Consider the following 20421-nt stretch of genomic DNA (forward strand, 5'->3'; position numbering starts at 1 on the left):
CAGAAGGCTGTTTGGGTAGAGGTGAGTAGGATGAGTAATATCAAATACTTTCAGCAAGTTTTTCTGACGTAATTATGCTCTTTCTCTTACTGTTGTTTCCTTCAGCTCAGAATATAGTTTTATTGCATTAAAATGCAATAGTGACATAGGAAACTGAAATGAGCAAGTTTCTTAACCTTCCTTCCTGTACCTTACTTGGTTCCTTCATTTTAAAATGGGGATCATGGGGCTGGGAATGTGGCTTAGTGGTAGAGTGCTTGCCTAGCATGCATGAAACCCTGGGTTCAGTTCCTCAGTAACACATTCACAGAAAAAGCCAGAAGTGTACCTGCGGCTTGAGTGGTAGAGTGCTTGTCTTGAGCAAAAAGAAGTCAGGGACAGTGCCCAGGCCCTGAGTTGAAGCCCCAGGACGGGCAAAAAAATAAAAATTAAAAAAAGAGAAAAAAAATGGGGATCCTGAGAGCACTCAGGGTTATAGGATTAAATCAAATAGTATATGCAAAGTACTTGTGCATGATATGTAGTGCAAATTACATAAAGTGATGTGCTGCCATATGAAATAAGTCCTGATTTATGGCACTTGTGATTTTCATGGTATATCCAGAGATACAGTTGTCTGAATGCTTACTTGGAGATTGAGGATTTGCTTCCATGGTGATACAGTCACTTGGCTATCCTAATGGTGCTGGTGATTATGGGAGGTCAAAGCTTCTTCCCACATAGGCCCCTCTGAAAACTGAGTGCACTCATGACTTGGTGGATGACATTGCTCCCAGTGAGTGACCCTAGGGAGAGAGCCATGCACAAACTATCCCCCTATTCCCACCCCAATGGTGCTGGGGTGAGGCCTTTTCCAGTCCTATTTATTTATTTTTGCCAGTCCTGGTGCTTGAACTCAGGGCCTAAGCACTGTCCCTGGCTTCTTTTTGCTCAAAGCAAGCACTCTACCACTTGAGCCACAGCACCTCTTCTGGCTTTTTCTATATATGTGGTGCTGAGGAATCCAATTTAGGGCTTTTTGTATACAAGGCAAGCACTCTACCACTAGGCCATATTCCCAGCCCTTCCAGTCCTATTTAAATGTAAGACCTTTATCTTGTGTTATTTGTGTCTTGCACAGCAAGATTGTGGGGTTTGTTTTTTTTGCATAGATGGGTGAAATGTTTTTTTTTTTTTTTTTCTTCAAGTTCTCTCTCCCTCCACACCCAGTATCCTTGTCCTTGGTATGTTTTGTATCAGCAATCACTCTGAACTGTGCCTAATTTATGTTGAAAGGCAAAGGGCAATTTTTGGATATTGCTTTGTACAAGTTTTTTGTTATCAGTCGTGGAGCTTGAAGTCTGGGCTGGGGCGCTGTCCCTGAGCTCTTCAACTCAAGGCTAGCACTCAACCACCTTGAACCACAGTGCCAGATCCAGTTTTCTGGTGGTTAATTGAGGTAAAAGTCTCAGACTTTCCTTCCTGGCCTGGCTTTCAACTGCGGTCCTCAGATCGCAGCCTCCTGAGTAGTTAGGATTACAGGCATGAGCCACCAGCGCCCGGCTGCTTAATTATTTTTTAATCAGGGTCTTGGGTTTTGTCTTGGCTGGCCTGTACTTTAATCTTCCTATATACACTTGTACACTACCTGCTCTTGCAAACATTATTCCTGGGCAGGCTTCAAATTCCGATCCTCTCCCATCTCCACCTACATAGTAGCTAAGATAACAGACATGAGGCACTGCGCCCAACTTTGATTGTAACTTCTTTGCGTCACAAATTTTGAATTCACTGAACTACAGCATTTAATCAACCTCTGCACTGTCTTCGTTAAACCTGGCGGGTGGCGCATGCGCACTCGCTGCGAGCACGCAGCCTGGGCGGGGGCGTCCGCCGCTGTGACGTAACAGCCCTGCGCCACTCCACGCCGGGGCCGCAGCCGTTTAGGCGCTCGAGAGACTCGGAGATGGCAGAACCAGTTTCTCCGGGGAAGTCGGCGGACCAAGTGTGCACTTTCCTCTTCAAAAAGCCCAAGCGGAGAGGCACCGCGTGCCGCAGGAAGCGCCCGTCGTGCGGCCCGGAGTCTGGGGACAGCGACTGCAGTAGCGACGAAGGCAGCACTGTGGTCCGACCGGAGAAGAAGAGGGAGGTCCACAACCCCATGATCCAAAAGACGCGCGGCGTTGGCAAACCAAAGGCGTCGGAGCGCCGCGGAAGCTGGGACCGGGACCGGGACGAGGGTGAGGAGGAGGAGGAGGAGAGTGTAAGTCTGGGCGTGGTCTACAAGTCCACCCGCTCTGCGAAGCCCGCGGGGCCCGAGGACATGGGGGCGACCGCCGTGTACCAGCTGGACACAGACAAGGACCGAGATGCACAGGCCATCTTCGAGCGCAGCCAGAAGATCCAGGAGGAGCTGAGGGGCAAGGAGGATGACAAGATCTACCGGGGAATCAATAACTACCAGAAATACATGAAGCCCAAAGATACATCCATGGGCAACGCGTCCTCCGGGATGGTGAGGAAGGGCCCCATCCGAGCGCCCGAGCACCTGCGTGCCACCGTGCGCTGGGATTACCAGCCCGACATCTGTAAGGACTACAAAGAGACTGGCTTCTGCGGCTTCGGAGACAGCTGCAAATTCCTCCACGACCGTTCAGATTACAAGCACGGGTGGCAGATCGAACGTGAGCTTGACGAGGGTCGCTATGGTGTCTGTGAGGAGGAAAACTACGAAGTAAGAAGCGATGATGACGAAATACCATTCAAGTGTTTCATCTGTCGTCAAACCTTCAAAAACCCAGTTGTCACCAAGTGCAAGCATTATTTCTGTGAGAGCTGTGCCCTGCAGCATTTCCGCACCACTCCGCGCTGTTATGTCTGTGACCAGCAGACCAGCGGTGTCTTCAATCCTGCCAAAGAATTGATTGCTAAGCTGAGGAAGCATAGACTAGCTGCAGCTGAGTGTGGTGCTTGCCGTATTTCAGAGGACCCCGATGGGGTTTAATTACCATCGCTTGGGTTTTCCATAAATTTCCCTTAGAAATACTTTTCTTCTGGTCTTCTTCAAAAACTCCCCCAAATAGCCATAACGGAAGGAATGGATTTAAAAGTTTGTAGAAGGAATATCAAGTTTGTTTTATATGAAGATTCTGCAGATTGAGTCAATATAGTCAACTTTTTCAGGAATTCTCAACATGTCATAGGTACACATTCGAAATCAAATGAGTTAAGAACTAGTTCACTAGTGAGCCAATGTGTGATTTTTCTTCTTGAAAGAACAGTGTTGCTGCCTAGTGGAAATAGACTTCAGACCTTCCAAAGAGCTGTTAAGAAACACTTTAGAAATTAAGTCAGAAGTTACTGGTTTATAGGGGAAAATAAGGTGGTTAATTGGAATTTCAAACATAGAGGAAATGAGGCAAATGTCAGGGGCCAATGTACTTAAAATTGGAAGATAGACATTAAGGAAAAAAGCCTACTGTATGTACGATTCATTGTGCAACTTGGAAAGAGACTAGTTACGTTTAAGAATTGTAAGTTATTCAAGGCATATGTTTTAAAGGAAAAAAAAGTTGATGTGTGGTGTACACGTGTAATCCCAGCTGCTAAAGCAAGAGGATCCATAGTTCCAGGTAAGCCTGGGCAACACTACCTGATTAATAGAAGAAATTCATAATGGTAGGTTATTTTTTTAGGAGTTTGTTGACAAAGTGGTAATGTGCTTGCTTCTAACTATGATCCTCAGATATCAGTCTTTTGAGTAGCTAGTTATGAACTGGTGCCCCATGAAGATTATTATATGAGCTGAGAGAATTGTATAGTCTGGCTCCTAAGGTTTTTCCAATTCTAAATTTTATGATTTTGTGATTCCACATTTGAAATGAAGGCATTTGGAAAATATTATAAGAATATCTTGTCTGTGGAGAATTGTTACCAATAAGAGCCTTAAATATTCCCCACCTAGCACACATGAAGTCAAGTACACTATGAAGTACCATTAAAAAAAAGTGGGGGGAAACACCATCTCATTATCAGTCTTGTAAGTCTGTAAAGATGAGGGAAATAGGGGCTGGGAATTTGGCCTAGTGGCAAGAACGCTTGCCTCGTATACATGAAGCCCTGGGTTCGATTCCCCAGTACCACATATATAGAAAATGGCCAGAAGTGGCGCTGTGGCTCAAGTGGCAGAGTGCTAGCCTTGAGCAAAAAGAAGCCAGGGACAGTGCTCAGGCCCTGAGTCCAAGGCCCAGGACTGGCAAAAAAAAAAAAAAAAAAGATGAAGGAAATATGGTATTCAGAGGCAAGGACATAGGAGTGTTCTGTGTGTTTAGGATCAGGAGCTAATGTAGGAAAGAAAATGCTGCTTCATTAGAATTTTTCCTATTGACCATGACCATTTTTGTTTTTTAAATTGTAGCTGAAAGATAGTTTAAGGAACACAGAGAAGAAACATCAGGAGACTCTCCGAAGACTGGAAACCAGATTCTTTGAAGAAAAGGTATAAAATATTAGGAACTGTTAAGAAAATCTCACTAGAACAAAATAACTATATGCATTCTAAGATATGTCAATATTTCTTTTGTTCCTATTAGAACACTGCAATAGCTGTATGTCATGGCATACATCTGCAGTCCTGTTCAGGAGACTGAGGCAGGAGGACTATGAGTTGATGGCCAGCTTGGGATATGTAGTGAGACTCTGTCTAAAAAACCCTGAAAAACAAAAAACAGAGCAAAATAAAAATAGGAGAAAGCAAAACATTCTAGAAATCTCAATATTCAATTCTTTTTGTGCTGTTCATTAAGAGATTCCTTGTTTAATTAGTTAATTTTTAACTAATAAACACAAAAATCGTAACTTGGGCCCTGTTGGCTCATGCCTGTATCTTAACTACTCAGGGGGCGGAGACCTGAGGATTGTGGTTCCAAGCTAGCCCAGGCAGACAAATCTTTGAAATTATTATCTCCAGTTACCTGCTAATAAAAGCAAGCTAGAAGTAGAGATGTGAGTCAAATGGTAGAACACCAGTCTTGAGGAGAAGAGCCAAGCAGAAGTCAAAACCTTGAGTTCAAGCCCCAGTACTAACACATACACGCAAAAAGTACATATTCATGATTTTTACCATTTTACCATTTTGATACATGTATACTTTCCACAATGTTTAGATCAGGTTAAACATATTACCTTAAACATTTACCTATTTTTTAAATGGGAAATAGATGTTATTTATCTGTACCTCTAAGATGACATATATTTATATGTCTTTGTAGTGAAACTTTTGAATCCTCTAGCATTTTGAAATGTATTACCAATAGTCACATTAGTGTGTACCCTAGAACTTCTTGCTCATATCTAACTATAACTTAGCAACCATTGATCAGTCTTCCTCCTACCCATCCCATCTTCACTCTGCTGGGCTCTGGTAACTACCCTTCACCCTCTCAGTTTGTAGAAATCTATTTAGTTACTTGTGGGGCTGGGGATAGCACCTGGGCCTTATACATGTGAGGCAAGTACTCTACCATTGAGAGCATTGTTGTACCTCCAGCCCAACATCAGATGGTTTAGATTCTACCTAAAAGTATGGTCATTTAGTACCCTTGCTTCCTTCCTGTCCTGGCCTGTCCTAGGGCTTGAACTCTGTGCCTGGGCGCTGTCCCTGAGCTCCCTTTGTTCAAGGCTAGCTCTCTACCACTTGAGCCACAGCACCACTTCTGATTTTTTCTCAGTACTTTACTGGAGGTGAGAATCTCATGAATTTTCCTGCCTGGGCTGGCTTCCAACCATGATCCTCTCACATCTTAGCCTCCTGAGTAGCTAGGATTACAGGCATGAACCTGGCTCTGGGCATGGTACTTTTCTTTTTATGCCTGGCTTATTTCATTTGGCAGTCTTGTGTTTCATTAATGTAGTTGCCATAAGATTTCATTTCTTGAATGGGCACTTACATTGTTTCCATTCAAAGATTCTGGAATTATCCTCAAGTGGGGGTATCCTCAAGTGGGCTCTTGCCTTTAATCCTAACTACTCAGAAGATAAGAAACATGGTTTGAAACCACCCCAGACAGACAAATCTGAGGAATCTTATCTTAATTTAACTACCAAAAAGCCAGAACTAGAAGTGATTCTATAGTAGTAGAGCCTCAGCTATTATGAAATAGGCAAGTAAGAGTGTAAAGCCCTGCATTCAAGCCTCTGGTATTGGTGCATACACACGCATGCATAGGGGAGGGATTATCATCTTGTACAAAGGCTTCAAGGCTTAGTTTGGCATTCCACTGATGGGGCTAAAGCTACATTTATCTTACATAGCAAAGATAAAATTGGCAAAGTCACTCCAGTCTATCTGTAAGGATGTTCCTTTAATGACCTGGCATTCCAGATATTAATAAAGCAGGGGACTTGAAAACATTCCTGAGTATATCACAAGCTTCCTGTTTCTGTTTCTTTGAAATGTATTCTCCAAATTATGGGAAGTACCATGGACTTCTTTTCTTTTTCTTTTTTTTTGCCAATCCTGGGGCTTGGGACTTGGCCTGAGCACTGTCCCTGGCTTCTTTTTGCTCAAGGCCAGCACTCTACCACTTGAGTCACAGCACCACTTCTGGCCGTTTTCTATATATGTGGTGCTGGGGAATCGAACCCAGGGCTTCATGTATAAGAGGCAAGCACTCTACCACTAGGCCATATTCCTAGCCGGACTTCTTTTCTTCTATAAAGGACCCATGATTTTTCTTTATGTTTAATTATAGCTTTACTTTTCTCAGTCTTAAGAATGAACTAAATAGATTCAGAAATTGATGAGGATTTAGGGAGTTGAGGGTAAGGAAAATAAGTATATAAGGTTTAGATAAAAAGACAGGCTTTAAAAAGTAGTTCTAAAGGCTGGGGTGTACCTTAGTGGTAGTGTGCTTACTGTATATGAGGACCAGAGTGTAGTCCCCTACACACCTCTCTTATGTCACACACATATAAACACACACATTCATACATACTGAGTAGTATGAAATTACCTAGAAGGGAAAAAGGCAGGCTCAGCACTCTGGTGCCTTTCCTTTAAGGCCCTTCCTGGCATTTAACCAGGAACAGCAGCCCTCTAGAATAAACTGTTGCAAACATGAACTTTCTCCTCTGCTCTAATTGTGGTCTCTTTAGAAATATTTGCTGAGGCTGGGTGTTGGTGGCTCATCCTGTAATTGTAGCTACTCAGGAGACTGAGATTTCCTGAGTTCAAAGCCAGTCCAGGCAGGAAAGTCACCACACTCTTATCTCCAAATAAGCACCAGAAAAATGGAAGTGGAGTTGTGGCTCAAAGTGGTAGAGTGCTAGCCTTGAGCAAGAGGGCTCAGGGACAGTGCCTAAGCCCCTGAATTTAAGCCCCATGACCAACAGGAAGGGAGGAAGGAAAGGAAAGGAAAAGGGAAAGGGAAAAGGAAAAAGGGAGAAAGAGAAAAAGGGAAAGGAAAAAGAAGGGGAAGGGGGGAAGGGACAAGGAAGGGAAGGGAAAAGGAAAGGAAAGGAAGATGGGCTGGGAATGTGGCTTAGTGGTAGAGTGATTGCCTACCATGCATAAGGCCCCAGCTTCGATTCCCCAGCACCACATAAACAGAAAAGCCGGAAGTAGGCACTATGGCTCTAGGGCTGGCAAAAAAAAGAAAGAAAGGGAAAAAACTTAGTTTATAGAATACCTAACTACTTACATAAATAAGTCTTTTTGTATGAGAGCAGGTAGCTTCTGGCCTTTCCCTCATGGTTTTCACATAGCACCAAGTTTTGAACATATTTGATCAAGAAGGAAGGTTGGTTCCAGGTGTATCTGTTTTATATGAAGGTCATAAAAACTTTCCCAGAAGATCCTAGCATTGTCCCGAACTATGTTATAAAGGATGACAGGAAAGTGACTAGTGGAAGTTTGGATATTGGGAAAGTTATTTTCTTTTTCCAGTCAACTAGTAGAATTTGATATGGAAGAAAAAGGAGGGTACAGATAATTGTTGGTTAGCAATATCTACCTTTTATCATATTGGTACAGATTTCATGAGTATGGTAGCTTGAGCCTTGGGGCAGTGGGCCTTCCACTAGGAAATAATACACATAAAGCTCTTAGATCTATGCTGGACACACAGGAAATTCTCAGTATGTTTTAATTATTTATGGTTTGGCTCCTATACTGGATCCAGGGGTGCATGAAATTAAGAAACTTGTCTTTATTTAAAACAACTTGACATAGTAATAGTATCCAACAGGCATTTGTTATATGAATAAATGATTGTGTTAGAAACAGCTTGAGATGTTGGGTGTCACATAGGAATAAAGACACCAACTCAAAAGGAGCAAGGCAGAGTTTACTTCTGCAGAAGGATGGGCCATTGGCCAAAAACCTGGCAAGCAAGCACACAGAGAGTCAGGCTGCTACTTTTTTATCCCTAACCCAGCAGGCCCTGTTGGCTGAGTTCAGACTTACAATCTACAAAAGGATGTGGCTTAATTAACAGAATATAATTAAATTTCAAGGGCTGGAAATGTGGCTTAGTGGTAGACTGCTTGCCTAGCTTGCATGAAGCCCTGGGTTCTATTCCTCAGTACCACATATCCAGAAAAAGCCAGAAGTGGCCCTGTGGCTCAAGTGAAAGAGTGCTAGCCTTGAGCAAAAGACTCGTAGGGACAGTGCTCAGGCCCTCAGTTCAAGCTCAGGACTGGCTAAATAAATAAAAATCAAGGAACTTCTAACAGGATTTCTCAAAGTGCTCAGGAAAAGGATGTATATAACTAGAATGTAATTAACAAGTGCCAAGCCACCTTGCCAAAGCAAGAAGGTTCAGAAAAACAATTCAAGATTAACAAAAAGGAAGCACACTACTTTGGTAGAAGAGAGGCTTTTGTCACAAATATTAATCACATTGAATTTAGCAAACATTTCTTCCACGCTTCTGCCCTATAATGTAGATGTGGTTTCCTAGTTCCCCCACGTATATGTCATGTTTCATGGGGAAACCGATACTCTTAAGTTCTTGTGTTCAGTCTATCCTTATTGCTGGCTTTTCTCTCAGTTCTTGGAATTGTTTGCATCTTGTCAAATGGACAGTGAGTATTTTATTTGACGTTCTGAAATAAGTACTTTCTGATGTATACATTTTAAAATTTTTGGTACCAGTCCTGGGCCTTGAACTTGGGATATGGGTGCTGTCCCTGAACTTTTTTACTTAATGCTGCTCTCTACCACTTGAGCCTCAGTTCCACTTCAGGCTTTTTTGGTAGTTAGTAAGAGATAAGAGCCATAGACCTTCCTGCCTGGGTTGGCTTCAAACACTGATCTTCAGATCTCAGCCTTCTGAGTATCTGAGAAGTATAGGCATGAGCCACCAGTGCCCAGCTACAATTTGTTTTTAAAAGTATGTTTGTATTTACACACCCTATTTTATTTTCTAGCACCGTCTAGAAAAAGAGGCTGAAAAGAAGATAGTAATGCTGGCAGAGAGAGCCCACCATGAAGCTGTAGTGTAAGCTGTTGCCTCCTGTTTTAGATAGCTTCTTTTATGCTAGCCTATTTTCTCCTTACCTTCCCCCTTCTTTCCTGGCTAGCTTTCTTCTAATGTTATGGACTACTCTTACCCCGCATTTCTTTCTCTTTGTATACCCTACTCATGTGTCCACCTCTCTAGTAGTAGCATGACATGGTAGAAAGACCCTAGGCTTTGAAGTTAGGCTCATTTTCAACATACATTTTAATTGACCATTCAAAGAATTATTAACTTGCTTGAAAGTTAGTTTCTAAATGTGAAAATTGGTCATAGCTGGGCATGAGGTATATACCTGTAATCCTAACACTTGGGAAGCTGAAGGAATAGGATCACAAGTTCTAGGCAAGCCTGCCTATGTAGTGAGAACCCTGTCTCAGAAAAATTAAGTAAAAATAAAAGTTAAAAAGATTCTAAAACTAGGGCCGTAATATCAACTTTGTAGGATTTTCATGAGATATATTAAAGTAACACTAAAGTGTATTATTAACAAATGAACTCAGATTTCAATGATTTTTCTCTTGCTTATCTAACAGTTCCATGCAGAATGGCAGTTTTCTTTCAGTGGTGATTCAGACACCTGAACTGTTTCTATCTTGTACCTCTACCACCTTGTAGTTCTTCAAGTTCAATTGTGTGGATAGGATAAAGCACGGGAAGCTCATACCTAGAAGTAACATAGCACTTTTGTTTTTTTCTTGAAACAAGGTCTCACTATTGCCCAGACACTCGAGATCATTTTGCCTCAGCCTTTGAAGTACTGGGATTTTATGCATGTGTCATGATGTCAACTAACACATCCCTTTTCACTTTGCTATGGGGGTAGGAATTTAGTCATAAGAATACCCACAGTAAGTTAAATGAGCAGTAGTCATGTATGTGTGCAGGTGTTGCTAGGGATCAAACCTTGCATATACTAGGCAATCATTTTGTCACTGAGCTACATACCTAGCCCAGTGGCAGCCATTAATAATGTTGAGGATTAATACAGTCATCATTGTAATTTGGTTATATCTTAAACTTAGGCCTATGTTTTAGATCCTTGTAACTGTTTATTTCAGACAACTGAATACTGCTGGAAGAAATGTTTTTAAAGAGAATGTTTATCTCCAGAAAGCTCTTTCATACCACCTGAAGGAAGCTGATGCTCTACAGAAAGACTCCCAGAAGTTGCAAGAGAGTCATACTATCCTTTTACATCAAAAGGTTCCCATTTTCATTTGGGTTTTGTTTACTATCGTTTAAGAATTGGATTGGTAAATACCAAGAATTGAGTATCATAATAATAATGGTACACATGACATAGGAATATTCTTTATCTAACTGATGACCCAAAAAGATTATCAAATGACTTGTAAGACTGATAGGCTTAACTTTATATAGAATAAATCAGAGATACAAACATGATTCCTATCCTCTGCTACCTTAGAATGCTTGTTTTGCTTTGCCTCTAGTTGATCACTTAGGAATTGGTTTGGCTGTGAGTAAATTTATGTGGTGATAACCACATAAGGGTTTATTTCTTCTAAAAGAAATCTGGAAGTAAGCAATCTAGAGCAGGGAAGCTAGTGTCACAAAATCAAGAAATAACTTATCTTCTTTAGCTCCACTCTTCCATATATGACTTACATCCTTAGAGTTGCTTTATGCTTTGTGGCTTTATGGCTATTGGAGCTCTACTCCCAACAGGTAGAAAGGGTAAAATGACAAAAAACATGTGCCCTTTAGAGGTCTTCCTGGAAGTCCTACACATATTTCTATATCTCACTAACCAGAACTATGCTGAATTGCAAGGGAAGTTGGGCTTTTAGCTGAGCATACTGCCTTTCTGAATAAAACAAAGATATTATGAATAAGGAAGAAAAGGAAACGGAAAATGGGATAGACTAGGAGACTACATAGTTTTCGTTACATAATGTTTTACTGTATAGTTTTACCGATTTTGATAGTATAAAATATTTAAGTTTTCAGAATTCTAGAGGAAGTTTCATAATTAGTAAAATCAGTGGATTACCTTCACAAGTCCTGGCAAAAGGACCCAAGGCTATTTATTGTTTCTTATATGCAGAAATGACAAAATAATCAGCAACTCATCCTGTTGATCAAATTTCATGAAGTAGTGGAAATAATTGAGCAACCTTTACATTTTAGATCAATTGAAGGAAAGAAAACTCATCTTTTCTGTTTTTAGGAGATCAATGAATTATTAATTAAAGAAAAGATTATGCAACTTGTCCAGCAGAAGTCACAAATCCAGACTCTTCAGAAGAAGGTGATAAACTTGGAGAATGCTCTAACTTTTATGACCAAAGAGTTTGAGGCAGAAATTTTGAAACTGCAGCAACAGGCAGCAATAGAGAATCAAGCAGGTCTGGTAGAAATTGACAAACTACAGCAGGTTCTTCATATGAAGGACAGGGAAATGAATCGAGTGAAAAAGCTGGCCAGAAACATACTGGATGAGAGGACAGAAGTGGAACGTTTCTTCCTAGATGCTCTACACCAAGTGAAACAACAGATCCTAGTCAGCAGGAAAAACTATAAGCAGTTAGCAAAGGCTGCTTTCAATTTAAAGATGAGAACAGCATGTGCAGGAAGAACAGAATATCCCCAAATCAGGACATTTGATGGCAGAGAATACAGCACCAATAGTGTGAATCAAGATCTCATAGAGGCTGAAAAATGGTACTAATAACACTTTAACCCATTTGTACTGCTCTTTTAAGGTCCTTTAAAGAAATAATAACTCAGAAGAAGTTTAATGTGGTAGTATCTAAATGTTGAAGTGATTTCTCAGTAAGCTATTGAGGATAGGCACTAACTTACTCATCTTTGAGTAAATTTAACATAGTATGTGAGACTTGGTATATATGGGTTTTCTTGCCTTTGTCAGTCATGAGGCTTAAACTTAGGGATTAGGTGCTGTCTTTGAGCTCTTTTGCTCAAGGATTGCATTCTACTATTTTGAGCCATAGCTCCACTTCTGGTTTGAGGGTGGTTAAATCAAGATGATAATCTCAGATTTTCTGCCTGGGCTGGCTTCAAACCACAATCCTTAGATCTCAGCCTCCTGAGTAGCTAGGATTATAGGTGTGAGCCACCAGCACCTGTCATGGTATGTATTCTTAGTAGATGCCTCCTTTTTTTCTCATGGTAGAAATTTGTTAAAGAAACTAAATAATTTCTACCATAGAAGGTCACTGTAATATCCTTTATCTGTTCCATTATCTTATTTACTCTAAATTGGAAAGTACTTACAAATTAACTTCAGCTTAAATGATTTTTAGTAAGCATACTTTCTCAAATATTTTATGATATTACCTTTACTGTCCTTGGATGAAATTCATAAGTAATTTCAAAAATTTTAAATGCAATTTAATATTCTTTGTAGTAGTTTTGAAGAAATGTTTTGTGGGTTGGAAGGTACTTAGTAATGCTCCTCCACATCTCATCTCCTCTCCTAATTTTCAAAATACAGCCTAGGAATTTCATGCCACTGTGATAAAGGTGGTAGAATGTTTGAGACAGTTGAAGACTATATACAGTGATTAGTGTTTCCTGTTGTTTTTTTTTCCCCCCCAGTTGTGGGGCTTGACTTCAGGGCCTGAACACTGTACCTGAGCTCATGTTCAGGGCTAGCTCCTACTTGAGCCACAGTGCCAGTGTTTGAGTGGCTTATTGGAGATAAGAGTCTCAAAGACTTTCCTGCATTAGCTGGCTTTGAACCATGATTCTTAAATCTCCAGCCTCGTGAGTAGCTAGGATTACAGGTGTGAGTCACTGGCACCTATCATTAATAACCAAACTGTTTGTTTTTGTTTTTGCATATCTGGATACATGTTACATGGCAATATTTTATGTTGCTTTTTTGTTTGGATATATTTTGTCGCTTTCATCTTAATGATGACTATACTTTTGGAATGGCTGACATTGATACCTTTTCAAGTTTATGCTTTTGTAATTGACAGAGTTCGTTTTGTAGTATGTAATCAGTTGTAGTGGAAATTTCTTTTATCTTTTTTAAAAAGAAAAACTGGGTTTGATCATGTTTTTTTCACTTTTTTTCTTTAAATTATTTAGGACAAATACTCGAAGAAATGTGGATATTGGAGATTTGACTTGGGAGCAGAAGGAGAAAGTCTTGAGATTGCTCTTTGCAAAAATGAATGGTTTAGCTTCTAGGTAATTTCCTGGTTTTGCACTTAAATGTCAAGTTGTTATCAAACCTAAAAACCACAATGAACTGATTCTTATTTATAACAAAAGGAAATACACTAAAGAAGAAGAAGAAAGAAGAATTTTTATGGTTTTCCTATTGTAAATAAGAATGAAAACAAAAAATGACTTGGAAAAAGAAAGATCTTAGATGATTAAGGTGATGCTGTAAGTTACTAAATGTGTTTCCTGCAGGAAATATAACTGTGAGGGTTTAGTGTTTTGTTTTGTTTTAATTTATTTATTAATTGAACACAAATTTTTTGACACGGTGTTGTGCAAAAGGGTACAGTTACATAGAAGGGCAGTGTGTACATTTCTTGTGATATCTTACGCCCTGCTTTTCTTTCCCTTCTCTAGGTAAGGTAGACATATATACAATATACAATGTGTCAAGAACATATACAGTATCCAAGTGGCCAAGCCCAAGAAAATTCGCCTAGTGCTTTAAATGTAATGTCAATATTAGACAATATGTCGACAGTAGTCTTATATGAACATACATACATAGCTTTTGAGAGTTTAGTGTTTTGCAAAGATAAATGAACTAAAAGAATCTCTAACATGAGAAAGGGGTGAAGCCAAAGAAGAAATTCACATATAGTCCAAAAAAAAACTTGGGTGGGAGGAACCTGTCCTGGGACTTGAATTTAGGGCCTGGGTGTTGTCCCTGGGCTTTTTTTGCTCAAGCTAGCACACTGCCACCAAGTGGTAGTTAATTGTAGATAAGAGTCTTGTGGACTTTCCTGCCTGGGCTTGCTTGCTTTGAACCATAACCCTCAGATCTTAGCCTTCTGAGAAGCTAGGATTACAGATCTCAGCCACTGGGACCTGACCAGGTCTAGGGCCTCTCATTCTTGCTTAGCTTTTTCTCTTAACTGCTGATACTTTACCACTTGAGTCACTTCCCGATTTTTGCTGGTTAATTCGAGGTGAGACTGTCAGATTTATCTGCCAAGGCTGGCTTTATACTGAGATCTTCAGATCTCAGCCTCCTGAATAGCTAGGCTTACAAGGGAAAACCACTGGTACCTAGTTTATTTCCTGTTCTTAAGCCTGAAACTTTTTTTTGTAATTTATTTATTAATTACACACAATTTTTTTTGACAAGGCGTTGTGCAAAAAGGGTACAGTTACATAGTAGGGCAGTGTGTACATTTCTTGTGATATCTTACCCCATTTTTCTTTCCCTTCCCTGGGTCAGGTAGACATATATACAATACACAATGTACCAAGAACATATACAGTATCCAAGTGGCCAAGCCCAAGAAAATTCGCCTAGGGCTTTAAATGTAATGTCGATATTAGACAATATGTCGACAGTAGTCTTATATGAATGTACATACATCGCTTTTGAGCTATTGTATTCCACTAAGAGGTCAATTTTTGACCTTTATATGTTGAGTAGTTGTTTGGTTTTAGTTACATACTGTTGGGTCGCTGCCCCAATCCTGTGGGAAATACCATTTGACAAGCAGTTTTTGGTTTCACAGACCTGGTCTCTATTGTCTCTCTGTCACCTCTTCTTAACAGTCATATATCAGGGAGATCATGCCCCTTTGTTTTCCGTGTTCTAGGCTTGTCTCGCTCAACATTATTTGTTCAAGTTCTGACCATTTCCCTGTGAATAACAATATTTCACCATTCCTAATCGCTATGTAGTATTCCATTGTGTATAGGTACCATATTTTTTGGATCCATTCATCTGTGGAGGGGCATCTGGGTTGTTTCCATATTTTGGCTATTGTGAATTGTGCCGAGATAAACATGGAAGTACAAATGTTTTTTTGGTATCTTGGGACCTGCTGTTCAGGATAGATGCCTAGGAGTGGTATGGCTGGGTCATAGGGTAGGTCTATATTGAGCTTTTTGAGAAACCTCCATACTGTTCTCCAAAGTGGTTGTACTAATTTGCACTCACATCAACAATGGAGAAGGGTTCCTCTTTCCCCGCACCCCCTCCAGCATTTGTTGTTGCCTGAGTTCAGAGTATAGGCCATTCTAACTGGAGTGAGGTGGTATCTCAGGGTTGTTTTTATTTGCATTTCCTTTACTACCAGGGATATTGAACATTTCCTCATATGCTTCTTTGCCATTTTTATTTCTTCTCTTGTGAAGTCTCTCTTTAGCTCCTTTGCCCATTTCCTAATAGGTTTATTGGGCTTGGAGGGGCTTAGTTTTTTGAGTTCTCTGTAGATGACAGATATTAGGCCTTTGTCTGTTGCTGTGCTGGTAAAGATCCTTTCCCATATGGTTGGCTATCGTTCTATTTTGGTGGCTATGTCCTTAGCTGTGCAGAGAAACTTTTTAATTTGTACTAGTCCCATTTGTCAAGTCTCTCCCCTATTTGTTGTGCCCCTGGGACTCTATTCAGGAAGTTCCTTCCTGTGCCTATAAGTTCTAGCATCTTTCCTACTCTGTCCTTCAGTAGTTTCAAGGATTCAGGTCTGATGTTGAGGTCCTTGATCCATTTTGAGTTGATCTTGGTGCATGGTGATAGGCTTGGGTCTACTTTGAGTTTTCTGCATATGGCTGCCCAGTTCTCCCAGCACCAGTAGTTGAAGAGGCTGTGTTTATTCCATTGTATGTCTTTAGCTCCTTTGTCGAATATCAGCTGACTGTAAGAGTGCGGTTTTATTTCTGGATCTTCAATTCTAATCCATTGGTCTTCAGGTCTGTTTTTATACCAATACCAGGCTGTTTTTGTTATGATGGCCCTATAGTAGAGCTTGAAGTCTGGTATTGTGATACCTCCTGCACTGTTAAGCCTGAAACTTCTAAATTACACTGGGCCTAAACTGCATTGGGCAACCCTTCTGAGTTCTGAGGTTTTTATGGGAAGGGAACTTTTTTTTTTGCCAGTCCTGGGGCTTGGACTCAGGGCCTGAGCACTGTCCCTGGCTTCCTTTTGCTCAAGGCTAGCACTCTGCCACTTGAGCCACAGCGCCACCTCTGGCCTTTTCTATATATGTGTTACTGAAGAATTGAACCCAGAGCTTCATGTATACAAGGTAAGCACTCTTGCCACTAGGCCATATTCCCAGCCCCGGAAGGGAATTTTTGGGTGTTTTGGTCAGTGCTTTCTTTTAACCTTGCCCTCCACTGTTAATCATTGAATCCATCATATTCTTCTCTATTTCTTTTTTTTGTTGTTGAATGTACTGGGGTTTGAACTGTTTTGCACTTGTTAGACTGGTGCTTTACCACAGTCCAAATTTTCTGTGTCTTGAGTTCAACATGTCTCAACTTTAAGCAATTACATTAACTTGCCTAATATGGCACATCTGTGTTTGTGTAAAAACTCACTTTGAAAATAAGCCCATTTTAACAAAAGCATTTCTCTTAACACTATAAAAGGTATAGTTGAAATATGGGGATAGGAGAAGATACAGCCTCATTACTTCTGTTGACTTATCTGCTACAGGAAATACAACCAGAGTTCTCGGCCTCCAGTTCCAGATACTCTTGTTTCTGACAATGGAGAAATGAAGGAATCTGGGTAAGATCTTAAGATCCTACCAAAGTCATAGATGAGAGAGCTAGACAATAATGGTGGTTGTAAGGGAATAATATGAAAAGCCTGTTTTTCTGAACCAAGTTCCAGATATAGCTGTTGACAGCACTATCATTTTGTCATTACTACAGTAATGAAAATACACTTCAAGATCAAACCTTCATCACTCAGCAAGTTCCGATATCAAATGCTGGTGAAATGGTGCTACCCAGTATTCCACAAGGACCACAGGTCTCTGACCAAGTAAGGAGTCTCTAATTAATCAAGTAATGCATGTAATTGTTACCCTTCACTATGCATCTTGGCTGATTTCACAGTGGTTTCCTAGCTAGCCAGCAGCTCTGAGGAATTTAGAAAAGTAACAAATAGTACTAACACTACTACATCACAGGAACTTTATTATACATAATGTTGGTGCATAGCTGAACCTCTGAAAAGTATAGTATGAAATAGCAGCTAGCCAAAATGTGTTATTACATGATCCTAGGGTCTTGTTCTTGCCAGGCAGTCACTACCACTAAGTCCCAGTTCTTCTCTTATGTAAACATAACATAATGACCTTATAACTCTTGCCTTTGAACATATGTGTAGAGGACAAATGAATAATATAAGTAAGTATATAAGGAAGTATAGTACCATTTTTTTAAGAAAGTCAAATTTTGCTTTTTCAGGACTTTATTTAAATTTGTTATTAATAATCAGTACAGTGTAGAAAGAGAAAATTCAAATAAGGCCATTAGCAGTTCACCAGAGAATAAAATATTTTTAGTTGCTACCACCATGAATATAACTAGTTTTTTTTTCCATCTATGAAACAAGATAGCCAGGCGCCAGTGGCTCATGCCTGTAATGCTAGCTACTCAGGAAGCTGAGATCTGAGGATTGTAGTTCCAGGCCAGCCTGGCAGGAAAGTCCCTGAGACACTTACTTTCAATTAACTGCTAGAAAACTGGAAGTGGTATGCTGGTGGTTCATAGTGGTAGAGTGCTAGCCTTGAGCCAATAAAAAACCCCAACAAAACTCAAGGACAGGGCTGGGGATATAGCCTAGTGGCAAGAGTGCCTGCCTCGGATACACGAGGCCCTAGGTTCGATTCCCCAGCACCACATATACAGAAAACGGCCAGAAGCGGCGCTGTGGCTCAAGTGGCAGAGTGCTAGCCTTGAGCGGGAAGAAGCCAGGGACAGTGCTCAGGCCCTGAGTCCAAGGCCCAGGACTGGCCAAAAAAACAAACAAAAAAAAACCTCAAGGACAGTACCTAGGCCTTGAGTTAAAGGCCCATGACTGACCAAACAAAAAAACAAAAAAAACAAACCTGATGAACAAGTACCTGATGAACCAAGTATCTGGCCAAATAAGTTGATTCCAATTAAAGTAACACAATTTGGTTTAGTCTTTTTTTGTGTGCTAGTCCATGGCTCGAATTCAGGGCATAGGTGTTGTCCTTGAGCTTTTATACTATACTGCTTGAGCCACAGCTCCACTTCTGGCTTCTTGGAGGTTTATTTGTGATACGAATCTCTTTGACTTTCCCTGCTTGGGCTAAGTTCAAGTCGCAGTCCTGGGCTGGGAATATGGCCTAGTGGCTAAAGTGCTTGCCTCATATACATGAAGCCCTAAGTTCGATTCCTCAGCACCATATATATATAGAAAAGGCCCGAAGTGGCGCTGTGGCTCAAGTTGGCACAGTGCTAGCCTTGAGCAAAAAGAAGCCAGGGACAGTACTCAGGCCCTGAGTTCAAGCCCCAGGACTGGCAAGAAACAAGGAAAAGAAAATGTTGATTCTTATGATCATGTTTAATTCTACTTGGGATTTAGACCATAATGTCTTACTTAACCCAGACTGAAGTTGTTGGATTAGATTAAAAATCAGCTATTTTTAGCTCAAAATCAGCTATTTTATGAGCAAAACAAAGGGCATTGTATTCTCAAACTATCAATTTCTATTGCCTCACTGTTAGAAAGGGGAGGGGAAAAAAACCCAATAGGGCTGTGTGTGTGTATGTGTGTGCCGGTCTTGGGGCTTGAATTCAGGTCCTGGATGCTCTCTGTACCTGAGCTAACTTGCTCAAGGCTAGCACTTTAGCTCTACCACTTGAAACAGGTCCATTTCTGGCTTTTTGGTTAACTGGGGATGAGAGTCAGAGACTTTCCTTCCCAGGTTACATTTGAACTGTGATTCTCAATTTTCAGTCTCTTGAGTAGCTAGGATTACAGGTATGAACCATCAGTGTCTGGCTTGTTAGTTCTTTCTAAGGGACTGAAGGTTCTGGCATTCTCTACAGCACATAATAATAATAAGCTTTAAGTTCAGTCCACTGAGTATGCATTTTCAAGATTTTTTTAAAACAATCTTAACTCATTGAATGGACCTCACAGAATAGAGTCCAAGTCACTAATGAGGAAGCACAAAAGTAAAGAACTAGTGCCAGCTGGCAAAAGCAGCAGAGATTCCTCCATCAGAGCTACCAGCCTTCCAGTTCACAAAGCTAGGATTCAGATGGGATGGTGGAGCAAAAGGAATCCCTGCTGTTCAGAACATCACCTGTTCTGACTTAACATTTAGATAGAGCAAAGAAACAAAATATTTCAAGGTAGTTGAATTTGTGGTAGCAAAGACTGTCAAAAGCTTTCTCATTACTTAAGTAATGAAAAGCTTTGAAATTTCTTGGTCCCTAACAGTTATTCCAAAAAAAATTGTTCTTTCCTTTCATTAAAGTATACTAATGAGAATGCAGACAAGAGGAAAGAGTAATACATAAAATTTGGCAAATAATAGGTTAGACTTGCTTAAGGCAAGAATCTTACCCATTTCTCATAGTTGGAGCACTCTTGATTTCTGGATCCAAATAATTTTTGAAATAATTATCCAAGAAGATAATCTGTATGTGACTTAATAGCTGAAGCATTGATTAGCGGTTGCTGAAGCAAACTCTGAAACTTAAAATTCGGCACAGCCAACAAAAAGTTGATGTATCCATTATATACTCATATACTGAGGTATTCTTGTGAAGTATTTTAAGAAGCAGGAACAAGGACAATGAATAAAGTGGTTATAAGTCACAATGACAATGAAGTGACATTGAGCAAAAGAGAAATAGTCATCATGTTGGTAGTAGAAATGGATTACATCTGTGTAGTGCAGGATGAGCAAAAAGCTCAGAAAAACTTGGCAGAGGGGTTGTGCCAAGGCAC

At 40.4% G+C, this 20421-nt stretch overlaps 2 protein-coding genes across 5 annotated transcripts in view; both read left to right on the forward strand.

The window, feature by feature from the left end:
• The window catches only part of Bbof1 (basal body orientation factor 1), a 32621-nt gene that overhangs the window by 10002 nt on the left and 2198 nt on the right, over positions 1-20421 (forward strand). For 2 of the 3 annotated variants that reach the window (XM_048362816.1, XM_048362814.1), the window contains 7 exons: positions 4397-4477; positions 9409-9479; positions 10559-10703; positions 11689-12182; positions 13578-13679; positions 17137-17211; positions 17358-17625. In XM_048362816.1, coding sequence (XP_048218773.1) covers positions 4397-4477; positions 9409-9479; positions 10559-10703; positions 11689-12182; positions 13578-13679; positions 17137-17211; positions 17358-17484 — 1095 coding nt within the window. In that variant the 3' untranslated portion in view covers positions 17485-17625. Of the gene's footprint in view, positions 1-4396; positions 4478-9408; positions 9480-10558; positions 10704-11688; positions 12183-13577; positions 13680-17136; positions 17212-17357; positions 17626-20421 lie in introns of those variants that run through there. The other variant, XM_048362815.1, reaches the window with a different exon arrangement.
• LOC125363529 (E3 ubiquitin-protein ligase RNF113A-like) lies at positions 1471-4477 on the forward strand. 2 transcript variants are annotated; one of them, XR_007213240.1, is made up of 2 exons: positions 1471-3182; positions 4397-4477. XR_007213240.1 is itself a non-coding variant. In XM_048362820.1 (1 exon), the coding sequence occupies exon 1, from the start codon at positions 1946-1948 to the stop codon at positions 2981-2983; it is 1038 nt and encodes a 345-aa protein (XP_048218777.1). In that variant the 5' UTR covers positions 1471-1945; the 3' UTR covers positions 2984-3307. The 2 variants fall into 2 exon arrangements, 1 of the variants encoding a protein (XP_048218777.1); XM_048362820.1 differs by lacking the exon at positions 4397-4477 and having other exon boundaries at positions 1471-3307.

The sequence above is a fragment of the Perognathus longimembris genome, chromosome 14, assembly GCF_023159225.1.
Source record: "Perognathus longimembris pacificus isolate PPM17 chromosome 14, ASM2315922v1, whole genome shotgun sequence".
Classification (NCBI taxonomy): Eukaryota; Metazoa; Chordata; class Mammalia; order Rodentia; family Heteromyidae; genus Perognathus; species Perognathus longimembris.